Source organism: Homalodisca vitripennis, chromosome 4 (assembly GCF_021130785.1).
Source record: "Homalodisca vitripennis isolate AUS2020 chromosome 4, UT_GWSS_2.1, whole genome shotgun sequence".
Taxonomy (NCBI): Eukaryota; Metazoa; Arthropoda; class Insecta; order Hemiptera; family Cicadellidae; genus Homalodisca; species Homalodisca vitripennis.
Window position 1 is genome coordinate 82,255,497 of NC_060210.1, and position 25,867 is coordinate 82,281,363.

The window sequence follows — 25,867 nt, forward strand, 5'->3', positions numbered from 1 at the left end:
AATATAATTTATTACATTTGGTATCCGTATAACAGGTGAGTTTTAATATAAAATTAACATCAAATTTAATCTTATTAATTAAAATAGAAAACTAACACAAGAATAGAATAGAATCTCTTACATGAAATGGAAAATTAAATTTTATGGTCTTCGTGTATATTGAGATTACTTATTTCATAACGCAATCCATTATTTACTTGGTTACTCAGCTGTTCCAGGGAGTTTGACAACTTTTCATTTAAAGTGTCAATGTCTTTGATACTGTTTTCAAACACTTTCCTGCAAAATATGAAAAACTTGAATTGTAATTTAACTAAAAATTACATTCAGACAATATCTAAAACATTAAACATCATAAATTGTACAGAGATACCTCACGTAACTTCTCATATATATAAATGAAAAGACGTTTGTTATTCCCACTAAAACTCTAGAATGGCTGGACCGATTTGACTAATTTTAGTTTTGAAATATTTGTAGAAGTCTAGGAAGGTTTAAAAGGCGAGAAACATTGGAAAAGTTTCTCAGAATGTTTAATAATTCTGGAAAATAATTATAACATTTACGAAATGTAATTCAAAGTTAACTGACCCTAAACAGCTGTTGACACTCTCAGCTGAGGTTCACCTAAGTGGCAAAAACATTTGTATACATTTAAATTTTAGAAAATATTAAATAATTATGCATTGATCAATAGCGTTGTGCAGATTGTAAAGACAAAGTTACCATCTAGATTTTAATTTAGAATTGCACCAGTGACGAATCAACCATCTAATGCATTGAAAATAATATTTAAGCAGTATTCTAAAACTCACCTTGATGAACAAAGCTGTGAGTGTTTTGCACATAAAGTTATCAAAATTGGTTGTCTCCCTTGACAATTTTACTGTAGTTAAAGGAAAATCAAAGGATATCAGAAGCTCTTCCCCTTATATCAGAAGCAGAATACAAGCAATGGAGATAGATGCATTTAGAATAAAGTAGTCTTTTGAACCCAGGTATTGGTGATGATTGCTGCAGCGATGGTCTATCACTCTCAACAACTGGTGACAATTGCTGCAGCGATGGACAAACATCGCCATCAAAAAACCACTTTATAAAGTAATTGTAATTCTTTCGACAAAAGTAATGGTAGCACTGGATAGCAGATAAATCAATGTATCATTTGGTATGAAGTTCGGTACATTTTGATCTTTGACATATGTCAGGGAGAAGAAGAATATTGTATTTAATTTTCACTCTTGCCATTTTTTTGCTGTTGTTAATGTATTGGTTTGTTAGTTTATGTTTCTTGTTGCAAGTATGTAATATTATTTAAAGTTATTATTTAGTCAAGTGGTATAAACATGTTTTGAAAAGTATTTCTCTTTCACAGGAGTGATGTAGTGAAACAAATAATTAGTGTTTTGTTTCAAAATAACCCAAGTTTAATAATATATGTTGTAGGCCCTAGGTTAGGAGTGTCAAATTCGTATTTTAGCAAGTTTTATTTACAGTATTTTATATAGTGAATTTTAACATTATATGCATTTGAAATTGATAGGAACTAAATAGACCAGTAGACCACGACAGCGGTGGTGAATCTGATAAGGCCTAATGTAAGATCGCAGTGCCCCAACCAAAACTAGGTTTATAATTGTAAATTTTTGTAAATACATTTTATAAAAATTAGGAATCAGTCAGTGTTCACAATACAGAATGTGTTTAGTGGATAGATAAAATTTATTTTATTTTTTCAAATGGGAAGAACATTTAAACATTGCTTCTAAATTTGAAGATATAAAGTTTGACATGTAAGAAAATTTATGCTCTCCATATTCACAAATATGATGAGTTATGCTAAATAATTTTTACTTGTACTTGTTATTGATAAATGATAATGTTACTGCAAACTCTTGATGTGATATAATACTGTTTCATGTAAGGAATAACTTTTATTGTTGTAATATAGTATGTTACCAGGGTAATGTCAATTTTCATAAAAAATGCTCTGTTGGAAGTTTTATCATTATCAAAATAAATATTTAAATGAGTCCATCAAACTATATATTTTCTGAAACTAGAGAAATGTATAGACAATTTTTTATATTTTGGAATTTTGATTAAGTACAAATATACCACTTCTATTGGTATGGTCCCACCTCCCTAAAACAAAATATAAATATAAAAAGTTTCAAATTAAAAAAAAAAACAAAAATAATTATACTTATAAAAGTATACGTAGTAAAAAATACAGATTTGAATGAAAAAATTATATATATGACAATGCATAATAACTTTTAGTATTTCTTATATTTTTTAGAAAATACCCTTGCAAAACCTGAAAAAGTGGCCTGCCAATAGAGGTAATTTAGTTGCCAGCTCTTGTGTTAAGCATACGTAACTTCAACATAAATTCAACTGTGGAACTGTAAATAAATTGAATTTAATCGGTCGTCTGACTCTTTTGGACCGCAGTAACTTTTTAGTTGTACATAACTTATAAATTTTCTTTATTGGGACAAAAAAGAAAACTATCACTACGGCACTTGAAAAATCTTAGAAAGTAAATTAAAAGAGCCAAAAGTAGATGTTTTTTAATTGGCGTTGGTTTTTGGTGGATAATATTTTCTTGATCAGGGTATAATTCAAACTTAACTATAGCACTTAAAATACCTTAGATAGAAAATTGATCTAAACAGACAGAAGTTAACTCTTTTTGACCAAATTAGGTTTTTGATACATCTATTCTTACAACAAAACCTAAAATAGAACCAGTCAAAATTTCATTTACATTTTGAATATCTCAACCATGATTACTGAAATAATATGTACCTGATATGTCTACTTATGTTTAAAAAAATTGTAGGCCTCTATCATAAATGCTTTCACTAATATGGTCTTTGATCTTGAAAATTGTGTGTGAAGCTGTGGGTAGCTGCTAGTTTAAAATAAAACAAACATTTTTATGCAACATGAGCATGAATGCAGAAAGTGAGACATTAAACCCTTGGGATAGAGATAGTAAAGACATTGGAGATGATCTCCTTCAATCAATTTGTTCTCGTTTTCATTCTTTCTGTAGTTAAGTCCCAATAACTAACAGTTAAAATGCCATTTAAAATCAAAATATGTTTTCTCAATGGGTACCAAAATACTACCTAAGTCACAGCCAAGTCAAGGGATGATTGGAGTGTAACACTCAAGATCATATTATATATAAATAATATCCACAAATGCACACAAATAAGTTCCATAAGAATGACATATTTGCCTTTGAATCATACACATAATTTTAAGTTAGTAGGATGTAAAATAGTTTAAATATCCATGTAATATGGTCAGACTTACAGAGAAAGACTTTGGCAGTTCTGGTCAACCTGAGGCGGCTCTTTGAATTTATCTTCAACTGCTTGTAGGTCCTGTTTATATTTGGTGATCTCTGCTATTTTATGGTCCAACTCTGTTTGTACCTCCACAACTTTTTCCATTAGGCTATTCGATTCCTATATCAAATTAAAAAACTTATTATTACTTACATTCTAATTTTGGGTAAGATTTATTACTTATCAATGCTAAAGGAAGCCATTGCTTTTAAAATACCATATTAAATGTTGAAATACATAGAAAGAAATTTCAACTGTAACAGAGGATTTTTGTTGCGAATGTTGAGTTTAGCTCCCTTTCACTTTCCACTTTGTGCAGTATCTGAGGTCTGACACTGTTACAGACTTGACTCCTGGAATCTGGGTCTACATCCATCTGAAGGGATCCAGAAAGTTTGAAAATGGGGATTACCAAGGCAATAGTACTTAGTACTTGCCATGATTTCATTATTCAAGAATCAAGAAGTTTATTGCAACAAAACATTCACAGATTTTACAACTTCAGATGTTGTGTGAACAGGTTGCTTGTCAATAATAAATACTAAGTCTGTAATACAATTACATCAGAATAAAACTTACATTACATTAAAATATTACAAACATTAAAACATGTGATCGTAAAGACTGTCATGTAAAAACTCAGTTATGCTATAGTAAGCTTTACTAATTAGTAGACTTTTAACTGAGTTCTTAAAACAAGACATTTTAAGCTGTTTTAAATGAGGAGGAAGCTTATTATAAAATTTAGTTCCCATATAACTTGGTGAACTTTCAAATAATGTTAATTTGTGTACAGGAAATTGCAGTCTATCTTTAAAACGGGTGTTATACTGGTGCTCATGTTGCTTTATATTTCCTGAATTTAGACGATTATGAATAAAAATTAAACAACTATAAATATACAATGATGGAATTGTCAATATTTCTAAATCTGTAAATATTTTTTTACATGAGGTTCTTATATTCAAAAATAGCATGGTTCTTATGTATCTCTTTTGAATTTTGAGGACAGAGATAATGCCAGAGCAGCTGCCCCATATTTGTATTCCATACTGTGCTAGTGAATAAAAGCAAGAATAATAAACTATAAGCCTAGTCTTAATGTCTACCAACTCCCTTAATGTAAACATTTGGTAGCAAGCTGAACTCAGTTTTTTGTTTAAGACATCTATGTATGGTCTCCAGGAAAAATGTTTATCAATAAGGAGCCCCAAAAATTTACTAAAATCTACAGCAGTCAGAGTTGTATTCTTGAAATTTGATAGGGTCTTGCTTTGCAATGTTTGGAATTTTACAATTTGAGTTTTATCACTATTTAGTACAAGCCCATTATATGTAAACCATTTTTCTAAATCTATGAGCGAATTAACAATTTCTGATTTAATATGTTGTCCTCGGTTACATTTTACTAGGGATGTAGTATCATCTGCATACAATATCAAATTATTTTTAACATTATAAGGCAGATCATTTATAAAAATAATAAATAATAAAGGACCCAAAATAGATCCTTGTGGTACACCACTACATATGTTTGCCCATGATGATGTATGTTTTATGCCATTATTGTTGAGTAATATTCTTTGCTTTCTATCAGTAAGGAATGATTGGAACCATTCCAAAGGCTTACCTAAGATTCCATAAAATTTAAGTTTACTTACAAGTAATGAGTGATTTACACAGTCAAAGGCCTTGGATAGGTCACAGAAAATACCAGCAGTATCCTGCGACCCATCCAAGGCCTCTAGAATTTGCTCAATCATTTCAGATGCTGCCTCAATAGTGCTGTGGCCAGAGCGAAAGCCATACTGATTTTTACAGAGGAAACCATTGTTTTCTAAATATGTACATAATTGCTTGTGGGCTATCTTTTCAAAGACTTTTGATATGCTAGGTAATATTGACACTGGCCTGTAGTTGTTAGGGTCTTGCCTTTCCCCTTTTTTAAAAACTGGTATTACATCTGCATATTTAAGTTGCGAGGGAAATTGACCGCACATGAAAGAGTGGTTAACAATTAAAGCCAGAAGTTGTGAGATGTAAAGCGCAGAAGCCTTCAGCACTTGCACTGGGATCTCATCCCACGCAACAGATTTTGTGTTCCTCAGACTCATTATTACTCTATGGACTTCTTGTGCACTAACATTTTTAAAGACAAATGAGGCTTGCTTATTACAATTAAAGTTACTTAAAAGTTGAATCGCAGAGTTGATCTGTGGGTTTGCACTAATTTTATAAGTAGTATTTACAAACATAATATTGAGGTGATGAGCAATGTGCTTAGTGTCTACACAAATTTCATCTTTTATTTTGAGTCTTGTACAGTCTTGTTTTTTAGTCGTACTAATACCTAACTCTGACTTCACTACATGCCACACAGCTTTACTTTTGTTTTTGGAATCACTGATATATTTACAGTTATACATTCTTTTAGCAGCAGTACAAACTTTTTTTAAAATGTGTTTGTAATCTTTTACATACTGAATAAAATTTACATCATTGCTAGATTTTGCTATTTTATGTAGTTCCCTTTTTTTCTTACTTGACTCGATTATACCATTTGTAATCCATCTCTTGTTTTTTTAAATATTTTTATATCCACATTTAGCTTTGACAGATTTATAAGGGAAAGAAGATTCAAAACATGTCTTAAAACTGCTAAGAAAACTATTGAAATTTTCCTGCACAGTGCTTAATTGACAAACATTCCATGATGTATTACTAATACAGTCAACCATACCAGCAATATTCTGAGCTGTAAATATCCTTTTTCTAGTGGAACCTTTTTGTGCTGTAAAATCATTCTTACAATCAACTGATATTAATAAGGCTCTATGGTCAGATAAACCTAGCTCAATATTTAATAGTTTACTTTGCTTAACTCTATTATTGGTAATAATGTTGTCTATACATGACATAGTTTCTTTAGTTACTCTGGTTGGCATTTTAAAATTGTAAGTATACCCATATGAAATCAGTAAATTTAAAAACCTATTTCGTAAATTGTAATCTCTGCATGACTCCAAAATATCAATATTAAAATCTGATGTTATATAAACCTGGTTTCTTTTAGATTCTCTTTTTAGTGCCTTAAATAGTTTTTCAAGTTTAATCAAAAAGCCATCTACATTGGACTTATTTGTGTTATGATAAATTGAAATAACAAGTTGGCTCTCATTAGGGATTGCTATACAACAACTCTCAAAAACGAAATCTTCTTTGAGAGAAACAATCAAATCATTTCTTTCAATAAACTGTGTACCTTTTTTAACTAAAATACAGGAACCTCCTCTAGTACTACTTACCCTAATATAGTGAGAAGCCAATACAAAACATTCAAAAGTATTCAAATTTGATAGCTGAGAGCTGTTCAGCCAGTGCTCATTGAGACTAATGACTTTAATGGGAAATTTATTTACAAACAAATTTTGTAATTCTGTTAACTTTGTAAAGGACAGAAGACCTTGAACATTGTAATGAAGTAACCAGTTATTTCTATTAACAAAAGTATTTTCTAATATGTCTAAGTTATCAATATAATTCTCATAATCATCTACATTGTACATTTTGTCTAAAACCAACTTCAACTCTGTAATACTATTTAAAATAGTTTTATTACTATCGCTACTCATCATTTTTGTTTTAAAGGAGGCCAAACATTTAGGTTTAAAGGGTTGGTTTGATTGACATCACTGACACTAGAGAGCCTATCTGAAGATGTTTGTTTCTCCTTCTCTTCAACTGGTAGTGGCTCGGAGCTTGAAGTGAGATCCAAGATGCAGGTTACTTCAGTGGATTTTAGACCATTGTGCGGTTGCAGGTGTTCTGTGTTGCTATTACTTTCCCCTCTTACTAAAGGTGACTGCATCCGGATGTTTTCCTGTGACGTAGGCAGTTCTGGTTGAGTTCCTTTAGTCAGTTCCTCACATATTTTCTGGGCGAGCCACTGCTTTCCTTTATAATTGAAATGCATCCCATGCCGTGTGTGTAACTGTCTGTCTGCTATACTGCTCTTCACCAAAGATACATTAGTAAATTTAACACTTATAGCCTCTAGAGATTCATTTGATTTTCTGATTTCATTATTTACACAGGACCAGTCCCTCAAATCGTGTCTTGTAGGCAAATCCACTAATATTATCTTAGAGCTCTTATATTTTTCTAAAGTCTCTTTGATTGAGGTGATTGCTTTGCTTTTTCAGCCTTGTTTCGGGCTACGTCATTGGATCCACAAGCTATCACAAGAACATCATCTGGTCCCAGAGCTTCTCCATCAATGTTGTGGGAGTTCAAAATTTGCTCAGATAACCCCCCAGGCCTAACAAAGCCAACAGCCTCAAACGATGTTGAGTTTTTGTTTAAATGGAAAGCCAAGTTATGGCCATGGCTATCCGCACATATAAGAATTTTTTGCTTTTTTGGGCTTATTTGATTGTTATTGTGGTTGGTTTCCTCCTGCTGAACTGAGAAAACTTTTTTTTGTTTTTTCTTTTCTTACTTTTAATCCTTGGCATTCATTTGAGATATGTGCATTGTTTGGTGTGTTGCTGCAGTTCTCTTTGTCAAATAAGGAGTCACTTTGTAATATTTCATAAGGATTTTTTGAAGTGAAATCAGGTTTATTTTGTGTTTGACATGCATTGCTCAACTTCCTATAATTTGTTTGAGGTATTTTCTGCCATTTATTGGCTTCAGAGACTACTTGCTGTTTGGAACTGTTTTCAGTAGAAGGAAAACAATGAAGACATGGAGATTTTCCTGTATCTTTTATTTCATTTGCTAATTCTTGTTTGTTTGTCTTATCTTTTTGTAAAATATTTATTAATTTCTCTAAGGTCCGAATTGTATCTAACATTTTAGCCATCTCTTGTTTGTAGATTATACAACTATTACATTTTCGAACTATTTTCTCATTTTGATTGGTTTTGTTCTTGGCTTCCTCATCTAGCAGCAATATGAGGTTTTCATTAGCTTCTTTTTCATTTTTTATTTTTTGTTCTAAAACATTATTTTGCTTAATAATTCTTTTTCTTTTTCATCAAATGATTTTTTCAGTGATTCAATGGTTTCTTCATTTTGTTTTACTTTATCTTCAAATTCCAGCAAATAAAGAGAGCTTGTGTTCTTTGCTACATGGAGTTCTTGTTTTATTTCTTCATTTTCTTGTAGTATAGATCTATTGATCTCGTCAGCTAGAGAGGAACAATTTAACTGTTCGATACAGTTTTCCTCATTGTCATTTTGTTCAACAGTTAGGACCTCATTTGTTTCAGTAAGGACTTCACAATTTGAACACTTCCAGACTACCACGTGATCCTCCCTCTCCATAACTTTTACCTGTGATGAAGTTAATTTGACACACTTAAAATGAAACCATTTATTACATAGACCATTACACAAGATTGCTGATGATCTAACATTTTTCTCACAAACTCCACAAGGATATTTTGCCATGATATTTTACTTTTGCACTTCACTTCCAGATAAATATATAATTTAATAAATAATTAAAACAATCATAAATAATATAAAATGCAATAATTTTATGTCCATATATAAAAGCCCTTTGTTATATGTCCTCTATTTATTATTTCTATTATTTACAAACAAAATTTAACTTGCAAAAAGTTTAGCTCTGACATTGATCCCGCTGATCCCAGTATTGAAGGCAGACAGTATTGTGACTTAGCCAACTGAGCTATCAGTACATGCAGATAAGAGTCTCTCAGGATCCAACCAGCCTGCTCACACAAAATCCAGCCAGAACAAACCACCCATTGTAGCAGATTTTTCCAGCAAACAAAAGTTCATGTAAACCCTGTAGTTTATGATCTCAGTCAGTGCCTGCTAAAATTATAGAAATTTATATAGTAAATTGTCAAATTGACTCTTAATTAGTTTTCTGTGATTTAGTTCTTGAAATCTTCTTCACTTTTGAGGTTAGTCTAAACAGTGTTCAGCATTTAAGATTATAGAACAGTTAATATAAAATAGAATTCAATACCTGATGGTTTAAAACATTCAAAACATACTCTTAGCAATATTACTAAATGTTAATAAAAACACAACTTTTTCCAAATTGTTTATTTTTTGGACGAGGCCTTTCAAAACCAAAAAATAATAAAAACAATTTGGAAAAAGTTGTGTTTTTATTAACATTTAGTAATATTTAAAGAATTTTCCAATTGCTCCAAGAGTCTACAATACTCTTACCAACACAATGAGTTTTTTGTTGTTTTCATATTGTTTTGACTTCAGAGACATAACTGACATAACTACAGACATAACTACAAAAAAGCTCTGTCTAGTTTAACCAGCTGAAGAGGTGTTCTCATTGTCTCATGCATGTTAATTTTATTAGTCAATGAATACTTGGTTATGAGCAAAATTATCCAACTTTCTCAATAGTCACATCGAGAAACGACAGACTCGTAATGTTATAACACTAAGGATGATATACCTCACTGCTGGATTTGATGAGATATTGTCTACTCTAAATTGAAGAGTCTTACAACTAAAGGAAACGGCAAACTTTATTTTTATTCCATTTTTAAATTCTAGCAAAACATGTTTATTTTTCAGTGAATCCATCTTTCATAATAAATAGTTAAGAAATTTAACATTAATATTCAAACAAACACAATAAAACAAAACATTCAAACACAATAAACAATTATAGGTGATTTTTTATTTAATTTGTGTTGCTTTTGCATTTTTAGTTTTTTAAATCTAAAAACCAGAATTAGAATTATTTAATTATATCCTTTCTAACATTTATTATCAAATCTTATAGATTAGACATTAAGGATAAAGTGATTGCATAAAGTGTCAATTGTTAAGTTTTGAATATAGAGTTTTATTCTTTACAACAGTAATGTACTTACATATTCTTTTGGAGCGTTCTTGAATTTTTCAGTTATCTTCTGGACATTATTTTCAAATAAGACCCTACAAATGTTAGTTACACTTAAATGTTGAATTTAGAATCAAGTTTTATATTAACACTAATAACTATAGAGTATACAAAATATTTATAAACAACGTAAATTAGAAACAGGCATATATTTTATACTTCAATCTAAACAGGATGTTGTACATGTTGTATATGAATAGTGAGTGTTTAAGAGTCAGCTATATATTTTTTAAGATAAAATAAACAACAAAGTTATCATTGCACAAAGCAGCTATACTACTAGTAGCTAGCTACCTTGTGGCCATAGTAAAGCCCAATTATTCAGCCTTTAAAAACAATATTCAAACACTATCACATGCCCACTGTGGCTTCGCCCATTATGATTCCAAATGTATGATTGACTACTTCTAAAATAATTTGAATTTTCAAAACCTTGGCAAGCACCTAAGAGATTAGCCAGACACATGAACAAATTTCTATGTATGTTCTGAATTTTTGGAGATTTCATGATGAGTCAGTTAGTAGTGTTTGCTTTGTGTGTGTGTATATATATATATATATATATATATATATATATATATATATATATATATATATATTCACTTCGAGTGTATAAAAGCAGAATTGCTCTGTTATATCAATTATTAGACTTCTTGATATAAAGTTCCTTTAATATTTCGGCTTTTTGCCGTTTTCAAAAAGGTATAATAAGGTATAATACAAAATAAAAAATATATATGTATGTATGTATATGTATATGACTAAGATTTCACTTTTTTGTACAGTTTAGCAAGAAATTAAATTTTAAAGGTATATTAAATATTCAATTTATATATTCAAACTCTTTTTGTTTTTCTAGATATTATAGTTACAGTAGTTTATTTTTATTAAAGATTTTATAATTAAAATACTAGTTGATTTAAAAAAACTTTATAAAGACCTTATCAGCTATTGTATATGCACAAGTAGAACCTTTAAAATGATAAATCTTGCAAACTATAGGATAGAAAATAAATAAAAAAATTGTATTATAATATGTACTGTAATCCTGCACTTGATCTTGCGTAGCAAAAATACAAGTCTTTCTTTTTAACTAATGATTTTTTGAGAGGTATAGTCGCCTCTTAATATGTTCAGTGTATTATTACAATTACATGAACTGGTTACTAATTCTGAATACAAGTCATATTTATTCCAGTTTATACCAACAATATATTATTTGTATATAGCAAAATTTTATTTTTTAAGAGTTGACTTGAAATACGAGAAATAAACTACTCAATATTGAACAATACAAAATAATTCATTGCTGTTGGAGAAAGCTTGGATGGAACAAGTAACTAGTTACTAACCATATTGTTACTGCCAGTGTATTGCAGGGTGATGAAAAAGACGGAATAAACAAATTGTTTTTTCTCTTTTCCCTTAAAATACATAGTATCTATAAATTCCCATTTTTAATAAATTGTCATAACTAGTAGGGAGAATGTGGATTCCTCGCTAAAACAACATGGGACAAATCTACAATTATTAAGAAAGGTTGTTTTTCAATGTTTTTTGAAAATGTTTTTGTTTGGGAAAGTGTTAAATCTCAAATACAAAGATGAAAGAGGAAAAAGACAAATTATTGTTTTCCAACAGAAAATTCCAGTGTGTTTTAGGAAATCAATCTCTAGAGGGAAGAAAAAGGTAAATGGTATTTTTCAAATGAGTATGAAAATGCCATTAAGTGGTAAGAAGTCCAGTTTAATTAAACAAAAATGTCTTTATTTACGAGCATTTCTTCGTATATGTACTGTTTTCAGAACAATTTGTCAACTATGGCCTGATGAATTAATTAAAACATAAAATTGTAATACAATAAAATTTAAATTACTTATAAATAAATAAGTAAAAATATAATTGTTTTTTTAAATTCATGTAATAAAAACCTAAAACTTAAAATCTAAAATCTTATGAACTGATAGCTAACTAAGTTAATTGCCAACAATAAAGAGTTCCTAAATTTCAATTTAAATAATCCACAACTACATTGTTTGAGGCTAGGAGATATATCATTGGACAATTTAGGGCCATGATATGAGAAGATCCTCTTCCCGATCTCATTTCTTAATTTTATGCAATTCTAGCAGGCAGCAATGGCAAGCGCTTCATTGCGAGACCTCCTCCAAAGACAACAATCACTTGCTCAGGTACTGTGGGTGTTTCTTGTGTGATAGGACCTTGTGGACTATGCAGCGTGTAATCAGGTTGCAAGTGAATTCTACTAGCAGCAACTTAACAGCATCTCGGTAAAGGGATACATGATGAAATTGTTTTAAATTGAAATGAATCATATAGAAGAGTTTTGAAGTTTCTGAATTCAATCTATACCACCTCATGAGATGCTATTGCCATATCCAGAATAGCAGTAATAAATAACAGAGAAAAACATAGATGACACGAGCTAAGATTAGTGAATTCTGGCAGCAGACTTCTAAATCTGTACAGGCCTCTCAGTCTGCTAAGAACATGCTGTATAGCATGGGTGACATGATCAGTGAATGTAAGGCTGCTATCAAGCAAGATGGCGAAAATTTTGACCTGGTCTTACACTACCAAAAACTCATTCAAGAGCGATACCCACATCTGTCCATCAATAACTAGATTGTGTGAGAGGACGTGAAGGACAGTGAACTTGCCTAAATCAAGCTTCAAACTATTTACTGTTTTCAAGGCTAATGTATATGAGCAATCCTAACATGAGCAAGGATCATAGGACAAATATAACAGGAAGTCATCACCATATATATGTCCCATACAACATTTGACATACAAAGGGAAGTCAAAAGTGTACAAATGTAACAGTAATGGTCCAAGACAACTTCTCTGTAGTTTTCCTCCTTTACTCGAGAGGCAGATGTCTCATTATCAACCTTCGTAAACTGGTTTCTTCCTCCAACATATTACTTCATCCACTCGATAACAATTTTACCAAACCCATAAAATGCATTGTAGCCAGCAACATCCTATGGCTGATGGAGTCAAATACCTGTGAATTATTTAACATAACAAGTGAACTATGCTTTCTCTTGTCTTTAGCATCAATCAAATTACAAAATATTCATCTGGAATGTACACATACTATGATTTTGTTTAAAAGCATAATGTTTTTGGCAAAATATGCTTATCTGTATCATCAGATGACAAGTGACTTATTTTCTCCAGAATTGTTGACATTGTAGGCAAAATCAAAATGGGTTTGAATTGATTAGTGCTATGAGGGTGTATATAGGTAGAGGATAAACTATACTTTCTTTTCATCTCTGAGGAAAAACTCTTTAGACACTCATTTATTAGATGTGTAATGGCGCCTAAAGCATAAGAACTAAAAGTCTCAATTGTATTTATTAGATATATCATTACTTCCTATTGCTTTAGTATTTATTTTGTTCATTGCTGCATCAATAGCGAATGAATGAGAATTAATAAATGTGCTTCATCATTCATCTCCCCAGGTTAAGTGTTAGAGAGGGCTTCTTAGCCCTAACTTCGCCTGGTAAAATAAGACATTCTTTACTTTTTTTTTTCATCATTCATCTTTCCCATATTAAAATAAATTTTTTCACTTCCACTGCCCATCTCAATAAATTATTTATTATTTTAGTTTAAACCTAAACTATCTGTTAAAATTACTACTTTTTAAGGCAAGTCCATAAATCTTTGGGCTTCTTTGAAAGATTTTTTGTAAAATACGTTTTCTTTGCCTTCCACACCAATTGGTTTAGTTCATTTTGTGCTCTCTTATCTAATACTCGATCTTAATTAGCCCTGATTTCCTTTATATCACCATTTCTTCAGGGTATCTTCAAATAAAGAACTATGAATATTAATTTAGTCAATATTGTTGATTCCCTCTATATTCATTACATTGTTCTAGTCAATCTCGGCAGCAGCAGCTAAAGCACGTTCTTCATAAAACTTTTGTAAACAATTATGTTTACAGAAATATATGTTTATTTTTCAACAAAGAGAGAATGTTAAAAAGCCGACATCAAAGTGTATTTCAAATGTAACAACCTTTAAACAACACATACACAAAACCTAACTCTCTTGATTTTATCCACAATACAAGAGTAGTTTCAATACCATAGTCTACATCATCAGCTAGAGTTAATACTCATAGGCAATACTATCTTTAACATATAGGGCCAGACCAACATCTATTTTTCTATAGAACAATCCTTCAGATTACCATGCCGGTCACTTTGAAGTAGAGTGTGAACCGGTATCATGTAGCCAGCAATTGAGGTTCCAGGATGAGGCCATGTCTCAGAAACCCCAAATGCGTCAATATCTAAATTGTGCACAAGAAGGCTCACTCGTCAAAACCTCTATTGAGAGATCTTATGTTCAGATGCTTGACTTGAGACGCCTTTTACCTCCTGCTCAACAAGTTTCTTGATACCTGCAAAGCTTCTAGACTCCCTCGGAGACCGAATTTGTCCTCGATAAACTGTACAAGTTCAGGACCCAAGCAGAGACTAGAAGCAGCGTAATCCTGGGAGCTTTGAGGTCTTGTTGATGTTATGTTGAGGACTCACAAAGCTACAGAAGTAACCTCCACAAACAGTGAGCTCAAGCAGGCAACAACTCTTCTATTGAAGTGAACGCCTGCCCGGGTTAGGTCTCGCTTACCTTATATAAGTGTTGGCCTCCAAGAATTTAATACCAAAGTTGATGCTCATAAGCTGAAATATTTTTTCAGATTAAAACACTGTCTAAGAAAATTTTAGAATTTAGAAATACAATTCTGATATAGTATACGCAGATCTGCCATGCTATGGAAGGTCTCAGGCTTTCCATGCCTACCATAATACCTGCCTAATATTGTTACAGCCTATAAGAATATAAATTATATGTAACTCTTAAATCTATATAAGTTAATATGTGATCCTTAGAATCTAAAGTATTTCTTCCAGGACAGCAATCTATATAGAATCCCTTAAAGCTACATCCCCTTCTTGAATAGCTCTTATGTGAATCGCCTATCAAAAGTACATTGTTAAAGTCACTTCACACTGGTATGTAAACATGAGATCTCCTCCACAGCTGATTAGTAAAGGGTGTGGTGGCTCTCTAACTGATGTTAAGGAATTGATTCCCGATGGGTCACAAAATATAATATTTTAAGAAAGAAACCAGTACACTTAGATGAAAGCGTGTCTAAATTCAGATACTAAAGATATTTCAGAATTTAAATTTTTACTCTGTTTACTTAATACAAACAGTCTGTATATCTTTCGAACCTTTTATGACATAGTATTGTTTGGTAATCAAAATAATTAATTACCACTATCAAGGTCATGTGCTGTGACTTTGGAAACCGTACATCAATATTAAATGTGTGCGTGTGATATACACGCTTGGGCTATGCTAATTATTATATTTACTTTTGGAAACAAACTTTACAATCAAAGCCAATTGACTGATGGCCACACTTTGTTTACTGGCTGATCAATTTCTTACATGGTATGATAAAATATTCAGCCATTGTGACAGCTGCTACAAATTATTTATGTCCTATCATTATGGCATGTAGTGTTCATGTTATAATTCAATTAGACCAATGCATTTGCAAAATTATTTTGTAAAAATCCAAAAACTTTAAAACTTTTTGTGGACTATGTTAACTCTGTAGTTTTTTACAGGATATCAGCCAGTATTAGTATAAAAAATGTAATGTTTGAATGAAAATTATAGTAAATTAAACCAACCACATTATTATATATTACTAAATGTTAATAAAAACAATACTTTTCCAAACTGTTTATTTTTTGGACGAGGCCTTTCGAAACAAAATGTTTTATCATCAGACGACTCCACAAATAAATATTTACATTATTTTTGTTACAATTAATATTAAAATACCATATGATGGAAATATGCAAATACGAAAATTTGGGAAATATTTCAGCCAGTAAGAAAAATTAGATACGACTACAGTTTAATTTTTCAATAAATTTAAAGAGCATTTATCACACATAAAATATGGAAGAATTGACAAATCTGCTGTAGCCAAGTACTACATTGAATCAGGGCACAGAATATCAATTAAAAATCTAAAATTAATAAAAGAAGTAACAAAACCAATGAACTTAAATGCTTGGAAAACACTACACATAAACAGAAATATAAAAAAACTCATAAACAATGAAGAGGGCCCTATTGAAAATTCCAGTTTCTTTCTTCTCAATTTATTCAGAAAGTAAACTGTAGTCATATCTAATCATACAGTACTGGCTGAAATATTTCCAACATGTTTGTATTTGCTTATTTACACCATATTTTATGTTAATATTAATTGTAACAAAAATAATGTAAATATTTATTTGTGGACTTGCCTGATGATGAAACCTTTGGTTTTGAAAGGCCTCGTCCAAAAAATAACAATTTGGAAAAGTATTGTTTTTATTAACATTTAGTAATATTTCAAAAATGTTCCAATTGCTCCAAGAGTCTTCAACCACATAATATTGTTCAGTACTAAATTCTTTAGAATAATATAATAAATTGGATTTTCTTTGAAGTTAACACGATTTTTTCAGTCAGACCACAATGTGGTAGTTTCTGTAATAATCTGGTCAACATGATCTATGAGTTATGAATCTTTTTCCAACATAGAAGGATATTTTATCATAGCAAAACACAAAACATATCATTTGTACTTAATGTTTAGTATATAATTTCTTAATAGCCAAACTTACAAATCTTCAATCTGTTGTGTATGAATTTTCTGTAGTTCGCCTTGCTTAGCTTCAATGATATCCCGTAGATTTTTTGTTTTCACTTGACCATCATTTTGTAACTGCTCTAGCTCTGACAAAAAGTACTTGCTTGAGTTAAGTTCACCTTTAAATAAAAATTCAAATAATTTGATTACCATTAAACCAAAGTATGATACTGAGATATTTGTAGATATAAATTATTTTAGTAATAAGATTATTTAGTAGGTATGCAGTACATATGTTTAGAGAAATTATGTTACAAGGACTTTGCAAGAGAGTTGGTTTTACCAGGAGTTTATTCTTAAGCCCTTTGATGTGGTTTGATGTTGTATGGCCTCACGACCGCATTATGCGGTTTGACGTTCATATAACGCCATCCATCAGTCTATCATGTGGTTCAATCTTGTGGAAAATCACAAACTATTTCACCCAAGTAATAATGTGAAAACCTTGTGCATAGAACAGGGAACATGTGTTGCTGTTCTGGTTTTGTTCACGTTACTGTATTTTATTTGGCTGAAATTTATCATATTCAATAGGCAGTTATCAGCTGACTGCAGTAATGGTGGAGTGAGTAAACAAAGCGGTGAGATTTGTTTACTGGGCTGTATTTGCTTGTGTTTTATGTTGGCATAAGATTGTTCATTAGAAAAATGTTTGTGATTTTAATAGTTTAGTCATTAAGGCTGCAAAAGCTTATGACGTAGATTCAAAATTTAAAAACACTGAAAATTTTTTCAAAAACTATCTGGCATATTATTAACAAATCAAATGCCACACTTCAAAGTAAAATAAATGAGATAAAGATTAACAAGACATTAATTACCGAGCCTTCGGACATTGCTAAACTGTTCAACAGTTTTTTTCCTCTGTTGGAGTTACCTTTCCTGGTTTTCAATATTAGGGGTTAAAACATGTGCCATCCAAAGCACCGCTGACATCCATGGCGCTGACTCCTATGACTTGCAAGGAGGTTGATTTGGTTATTCGGGAGTTCAAACCCAAGAAGTCAGATAACATTAATGGCCTTGTGGTTGATTAAAAGTTGCTACAGGCACTTTTTAGAACCACTAATAAAATTAGTTAATTTATCCTTTGAGATGGGGATTTTCCCGGCAAATCTAAAGCTCTCAAAGGTTATTCCAGTCTTCAAAAAGAGAGATCCTTGCCTGGACCAGCAATTATCGACCAATTTCAATCTTGCCTGTATTCAGTGTCAGTTTTTGAAAAATTGTTCCTGAACAGATTGTTAAACTTTAAAATTAAAAATTTAGAGAGTCGTGCAGAGATGTCTTCAGGAGTTTGGGATTACTAACTTTGCCCTGGCTCTATATCCTGGAGGTGGACCTGTATTGTAAATACAAATGTGATTTGACACAGGGTAGTGACGTCCACGGATACAATACGAGGGGAAGGGACAACTTGAGGATTCAGCTTCACACAATGATGGCTTATGAACATCCATCTCAGGTTGGTTTTAAAAGATCAACAGATTCCCAGAATGTGTCACAGAATTGGCAACAAAGAAACGTTTCAAAGCTTGATTGAGAGATCATTTAGTGTTGAATGTGTTTTATTCCACTGATGAGTTGATGACAAATCGCTGAGAACAGTAAAACTATTTTGTCAACTCTGTTACCAAAATGAATGAAATTTTTCTGTTGACAATTCTAAAAAAAGTTTAATTAATAATGTAACATTGGTCGAAATTGATGTTTTAAACTTAAATAAAATATATATATATATATATATATATATATATATATATATATATATATATATATATATATTACTGTATTCAAAAAAGTTATATTTCTGACACATGCAATACAATTGTAAAAAATTTTATACTGCAATAAAGAAAATTTGAATTTGAATATGTGAATTTAATGGTATAATTAGTTGTAAAAATGGCAGCACAAGATAGTTAGTGACTGCTGGAAGGAATGATTCAGAAAATAGCGTTAGTGTTGATATTTACTACGCTCAATTGCAAGGACAGCAAATTGTGAGAGAAGTAATGAATATGACATACTTGGATGCTCTTCATGTAGGCCTACAGGTAATCAAGTACCTGTACTTATGGGTGGTAACTATGGCATTGTTAGTGAAATTGAGTGTTTACTACCTAGGTCTACTCAAAATGAGTTTGTCCAAGGTAGACCTACTATCATGTAGGCAGGAGTTATCATGTACACTATAAGTACCGCGTCAAAGGGTAAATGGACAATGGAACAACACCAGCAAAACCTCTTGATTATGAGTTTTTTCAAGTATACATAAAGCAGGTTACCAGCTGTATTTTATTGGTAAAGCATGGAATCATTCCCCCCTTCCCCAATATTTATTTCTCTTGGATTATATTTTGGTGTTTCAGTACGAGACATCTAGGTAAGAGCTGTAAACCCCTTAGACTATGTCAATGGTTTACATTCTATGTATGTACATCCATCTACACTGTGAGAACTACCAAATACTTACTGTAACAACAGCATGTTTCTTTTCTGAATTGTCTCAACAGATTAAAACATAATTTTAAAAACATGAATAAATTTTTATAATACAAATGATATCCATGAAAATTTGTACAGATGACTATGTTTGTAAATATCTTACTAAATATTTTGAATTTTTTGTTATAGGTATGAATACTTTTTATTCATCAACAATAGTATTAATATATTTTCAATTTATTTAAAACACATAAATAAATATTTGATACTCTTTTATAATTCTACAACCAAAAATAAAGCCATTTAAAAGTGTTTTGAAATTGAACTTTGTTCTTATGATGGGTAATACAGAAGGTTGTTTCTCGAAATCTGGTTCTAAAATTATTTATTGACATAAGACTTTACTCTCCACTAACATAAATGTTGAATATATTTGATTTCATAATAATTTATTGTACATTTATATAGTTAGCAACTACTAACTACCAAAAGAGGTGTTGCCATACATTTTCACTTATGCGGATTCGTGTAATTAGCACTACTCGATATCCAGCGCATGTGTACATGTTTGTTTACATGAGTCATAAAATTATACTAGGTCAGCAGGCCTGAAATACTGCACACCACTAAAGCAAATATACATACCACTTCTAGAGTTTAGCATTGAATATATTAAAACTGTAAACTGTTACTTTTATGTATGATTACAATATTAAATCATCTTAAATAATGTAGTTGTTTGTTTTAAGTGGAGGCTAACATGATAGTTGTTTTTAATTGAAAAATTGAGTAGGCACATAAATTACTAATACATCTAAACTACTTACAAGAATCTATAATCTCCACATGTTGCTTGAAATAAATAATGCAATAATCAATTTCCAGTCAGATATAATTGCTTAGATTTGTAGTTTTGTATTTATTGTTACATGTTATGTTCATATACTTAAGAACACTTTTTATACATCACCGTACATATTAGTAGTTTCAATACTTACATTTCATTTCAGCATTTTGTTGTCGAATGTTTGTTAACAATTGAGTTTTATGTAGAAATTCAGTCTGAAGTTTGTTATAGAGATCATCAAGTACATTCAAATCATCTACCTAAAACAACAAGACCTAGTAGACAAACACTGTTTGATTTCTGATAAAAGTTTTGTATTTTGCTGTAAATATTTAAATTACTTATATGAAAAGTCTCTACTAAACATATAAATCAATCCAGATAATCAAATAGAGATGTAGATACTCCAAACAGGGTGTCCAATCATATAAGCCAGGGACATTCAAACACATTAAAGGCAACAGAAGGTTTGCAACATACAGAATTCAAGACGTTGTTTTGAAGCTTAAAAAACATAATAATATATTTTAAAGTTGCAAAATATTACATGTAACAAGAGCACATTTCTATCATATAGACATAGAGAATATCTTTGATTACAATACAATGAGAGGAGTCACATACAAAAAAGTGATATAAACTAAAACTCTAAAGAGTTTGAATGCATTAAAAAAAAAACTATATACATTAGTGTAATTTAAGTTTATAATTCAGTTAATAATTATGTTTCAAGAATAATCAAAATACACTATATCTGCTGAGAATCCTACCTAGCTTTTGCCTGTTTTATACTCCATTAAAAAAATAGATATTTTAAAAATTATTTTTCAAGGAATTTTTAAGATTAAATTATTTATTAAGTATAAAATATACTAAATGATAAAATTAAAACTTTGGAAAATATTTATCCTTACAATAAATTATGCTATGAATAACTTGCATAAATATATATATAGGCCTATAGTCTAATAGTAAACACAAATATGATCACTTTATACAAAAATACAATTAAAAATTAATTACCTCAAACAAATTAAAAAATGATGGGTCGTGGGATCCCTATTAGGACTGTCTTTTTGGTGGGCTGCTGTATAATAAGCGGCCACAAACACAAATGAACCATCGATCTTCACTATCAAAACCAAAATGTTAAACCGAATAACGTTGCAGGTGTTTCGAGCACGATAAGAGAGTACGATAAGCGAACTTGGTTTTTCTATTGCTTATCACAATCATTGATACTTTATATATCGAATAACAGAACTATCAATCGATATCAACGTATCTAGAATACTAAATTCAAGTCACATGTTTCAAGCTAGCAATTACGTAGTTCAGTTGTTAGTTTAAGCAATTATGTAGTGTCATAAATAATAAAGGAGCCATAACCATTAATCAAATGACAAAACTAAGACCAGTGATAGGAAAAATTACACATAGTACAGAAAACATAACAACAAAACGTTTAAACATCTTTAAACCGAGAAGGACACAGTAAATAATATTTTGGTGTTATTTTGTATAGTTTTATAACGTGAACTATCTTTCTTTATTTAAAAGAAGTTATTTATAAAACAAATTGTGTTTAGAATAAAAATATGTGTACAATTGGTGCAGATGATTTAGTTATTGTTAAAATTAATTACTATTGGTTGATTATATCGATGGGTATAATAATTAAATATTATTTGATAATTTCAATATAAAAAACCAGGTCCGCTTATCGTTCTCTACCCAGTGTTTCAAATTAGAGTATAGTTCAGCTAGTTTTATATTAAAAAAAAAAAAAATTTAATGATGAATAAGCTAACTTATCTAAGTTATGAGTATTTATAAAATTTAACAAACAAAACAGTGTCACTATTAGTTCCCTTTTACTATTTTGAAGGATAAACATGTTTGACAACTTCTGACACATATAACACATGTACATTGTCATTTTACTTGCAGCCATTACTCACATACTGTACAAATGATTTTACATTGTTTGAGTTAGTTTGGAATAACACTGTTATTGAATACATTAAAAAGAGCTGGGAATAATTTTCATTTCATTTCATTTATTTATTTCCAAACAATTCATGAATACAAATTGACTTATAAAATAGTAAAACAAAAATTGGAATAATACCTGCAGAGACTCCACGTCTGTGTGCAGGATTAGAGTTCTTAAGTCAGTCCAGCAGCACTAATAAACTTATTTAATTGAACTTTGCTAGCTTACATTAACATTAAATAAATGAACTTCTAAATGTGGTATAATTTTAAACTAAAACATTGTATACATCCTACATAATATATAAGTAAAAAAAAAGTAAACACGACAATCTACGATATTCTATTAATTAATAAAGCTAAGGAGAGAGTTAATCCAAGAACTAAGAGAAAGTTATATACGTTACTGTCAGAATAATCGGAGCTAGTCAAGCCAATCGTATATTATGACACAGAACAGGTGCAAGGACGCGCGTTACCATACTTTTTGGTTGTGTGTGTGTGTGTGTGTGTGTGTGTGTGTGTGCGTGCTTGTGATGGAGTGAACGAACGTGTGTGCAATTTACCATTATGTGTATGGCGACTGAATGAGCGCCTCCGCTGCTGCCCAGCCCAGGCCGAGCAACCACTCGCCCACCCTCCGCTTGTATGCAGCAGCACCACCACCCTCGGCCTGCAGTACATCAGTTGGGAGATTTCTATAAAGTTGGTGGGCTAAATAAAACGAATTATTAATTTCCAAAGTGTGTGCCGGTCTGGGAATATCAAATCCAAAATTTACTCTATTTCTTGTTAAGTATGTATGGGAACTTTCTTGGAACATTGTATTTTTATTATTACGAATATATATTAATAGGGACTTAATAAAGAGCTGTCTTATATTTAAAACAGGAAACCGCTCAAATAATAATTCAGTAGGATATCTTCTGTTTTTCATAAGGATAACTTTCATTATGGATCTCTGAGCAACCGCCAGCGGCTCGAGAGTAGACGAAGAGGCCGCCCCCCACGCCAGAATGCCGTACTGCAGCGTCGACTGTACATAGGCGAAGTAAACCTCCCTACACTGACCAGCGGACAGAACCCGCGCCAGCTGCATGAATGCATAAATCATGGTCCGAATTAATTGTAAATAACTATAATCAGAATGTTTTTGTATTCAATAGTTCAGGTAGGTATTTTTAATCGATTAGTTAGTACCTTGATTAGATTGTGGTGGTAACCACTTACTACACTGCAGCCTTTTAGTTGTGTTCAAACATAGCCTTTTAATATTCTATTCCATGGGTACATATGTGAACATTTTCATTTTAGGGAAACCAGAAGGGGTCACAGAATATGCAATATATCTTTTTTCTTCTTGATTGCATTAATATATAACAAAGTGTATTACAACATAAATTCTGTTACCAACATGAAATCTGTTACAAAAAAATTAAAATCGGTACTTTGGGATTATACCAACCAGACCAGTATGAAGAACACAAAAATATAAATTTATAGAAACAAACATGATAGAACGAAAAAACAACTGTTTAATTATAAAATTACAAACTTACAAGTGTTTCCAGGTATTGTGATCGGTATTGTTGTCGCTGTTATCTTATCTTTCTTGAGAATCCCGATTACGGCCCGCGCAGCATCACATTAATTGCACGGTACATAATTGCCGTTCCATTACAATTCAATTTATATTTCTGATCAGCCCCTCTAGAATTTGATATTTTACTGATAGGTACTATCTCGAGGGATGTTTTTCTTTCGTTGACATCAGCGCGGGCTTCGCCCGCGCTGATGGCCGGAGGCACTCGCATTTTGGGTGGCGGAGTGTGATCAAGAATAAAAACAAGTTTTGTGTGTTTTTTTCAATAAAGAGTTTTGTTTTTGTTTGATAATGTTTGTTTTTGTTTAATTTTTGTGTTTGGAGAAATGTAGGGGTAAAACACAGAAGTACAACAAAGCAACGCACCAGCTGAACGGGCGGCGAGACTCTGCAATCACGTTATCTACTAGACCGCTCGACTTTGACCTCTGTCTGAGGATGGGGAGGGGTTTGCGATAAGACAATTCCTGTTTTATATTGACGAAATATTGTTCTACGCTAATCTAGTAATCAGTAGAAGCAAAATGTCAAATAACGATTCATGTCTGGGTGTGGTCGGTATAATCCCAAAGTACCTTAAAATCTCTTAATACGGTAGAAATGGTGGGTAGGGTACGATAAGCGGACCCGGTTTTTTTATATCGAAGAATATAGTCATCGATACCTAATATTCGTATCTTAAATTCTAGACTATCAATCGATATAAAAATACCTATAGGCCTAGTCCTCAATAACAATCATATGTTTTTAATTAAAATATGAATTTAATATTTACAGTGATCAAACAAATTATTATAACCAAAATTAGGAAAACTGAAGACGGCCATATTTACTCAGCTCTCACAGTTACAATATTGTTTCTTTCCCACAAATTTCACATAATGGGTTTTTCGGTACGAGTCCAACATGTTAAAGCCACGAAAAAGCAACGTCGTGTAGATTTCTAAAATTGACTGCCATTTTTAATAATCAGAATTACTTATGTTAAATTGAAATATTATCCTACGTGTATTATTTTAGAGTGTTTACAGCTGTTGATATAGATTATTTTAGTTAATAGTTCAAAATAATTAATCGGTATCGATTGATTATATCGATGGTTATGATTAAATAATATCATTTGCCAATTTCGATATAAAAAACCGGGTCCGCTTATCGTACCCTACCCGAAATGGTTGCCAATAGATTGTGGGTACTAGCCTATGGTAGATATATAAGAGATAATGAAGTATAGTTATTAAGTAACATGATTCTGAAAGTTGGTAAATTCATACCATGAAGCATAATCTATTTAATTTACTAGTAGAAACAATATAGTTGGCCTATTAACAATAGGTACATTTTTTACCTTTTCATTTTCTTCCTTGTCATATTGAACTTAAATAACTACAATACTTTATTATAAGATTTTATCAACCAATTACCTTTTCGATTTCATTTATTAGTGAATCCATATCATAATCACCTACACCTACTGATGTGTTATCTTCACTTTCAATATCAACCGTTTCATTGCTCATTAAGGTTAAATTGTTTTCTGGCTGATTCTCAGACATTCTAATGGTGTGTAACTTAATATTTCAGTACAACTACGCTTGTTACTTGAATAAAAAAGCTTTAAGTTTTTCAATACAATTCTACTAAAATGATGAATTGTGAGTAAAAATAAACATTAAACTGTCAGTGTCAGACAACGCAAAACAAGAAACTACTACCCTCCGTGTTAACTTTTCAACTCAGCGGGTTATTTTATTTTAGGTTACTCTTCCGTTTAATGCCATCTAAATATCTAATACCAATCTTTTGTAATATAGCACAGTAATATAAATATAAGAAATTGGACACATTGTTTCTTAAGAGTGATATAAAGTTTATATTATATGAAATAAAAATACACGCAAATATCTTCATGTGAGATTTATCA

The 25,867-nt window shown here is 31.1% G+C and overlaps 1 protein-coding gene across 2 annotated transcripts; it reads right to left on the bottom strand.

Annotated features, from left to right (window-relative positions):
• Nucleotides 1-23: 23 nt before the first annotated feature.
• LOC124359644 lies at nucleotides 24-25,681 on the bottom strand. Of its 2 annotated transcripts, none has more exons than XM_046812552.1 (6): nucleotides 25,368-25,681; nucleotides 20,497-20,605; nucleotides 17,025-17,169; nucleotides 10,250-10,313; nucleotides 3,331-3,485; nucleotides 24-279 (listed from the first exon to the last, which is right to left on the bottom strand). In XM_046812552.1, the coding sequence occupies exons 1-6, from the start codon at nucleotides 25,497-25,499 to the stop codon at nucleotides 135-137; spliced, it is 750 nt and encodes a 249-aa protein (XP_046668508.1). In that variant the 5' UTR covers nucleotides 25,500-25,681; the 3' UTR covers nucleotides 24-134. The 2 variants fall into 2 exon arrangements, with proteins under 2 accessions (XP_046668508.1, XP_046668509.1); XM_046812553.1 differs by lacking the exon at nucleotides 25,368-25,681 and adding an exon at nucleotides 21,369-21,683.
• Between the last annotated feature and the right edge of the window lie 186 nt (nucleotides 25,682-25,867).

Coding starts and splice junctions, on each gene's coding strand:
- LOC124359644 (XM_046812552.1), bottom strand. CDS start 25,499: ATGTCTGAGAATCAGCCAGAAAACAATTTAACCTTAATGAGCAATGAA. Junction 10,314..17,024: donor ACACAACAGATTGAAGATTT/GTAAGTTTGGCT, acceptor TAACATTTGTAG/GGTCTTATTTGAAAATAATG. Junction 280..3,330: donor AACTGCCAAAGTCTTTCTCT/GTAAGTCTGACC, acceptor CATATTTTGCAG/GAAAGTGTTTGAAAACAGTA.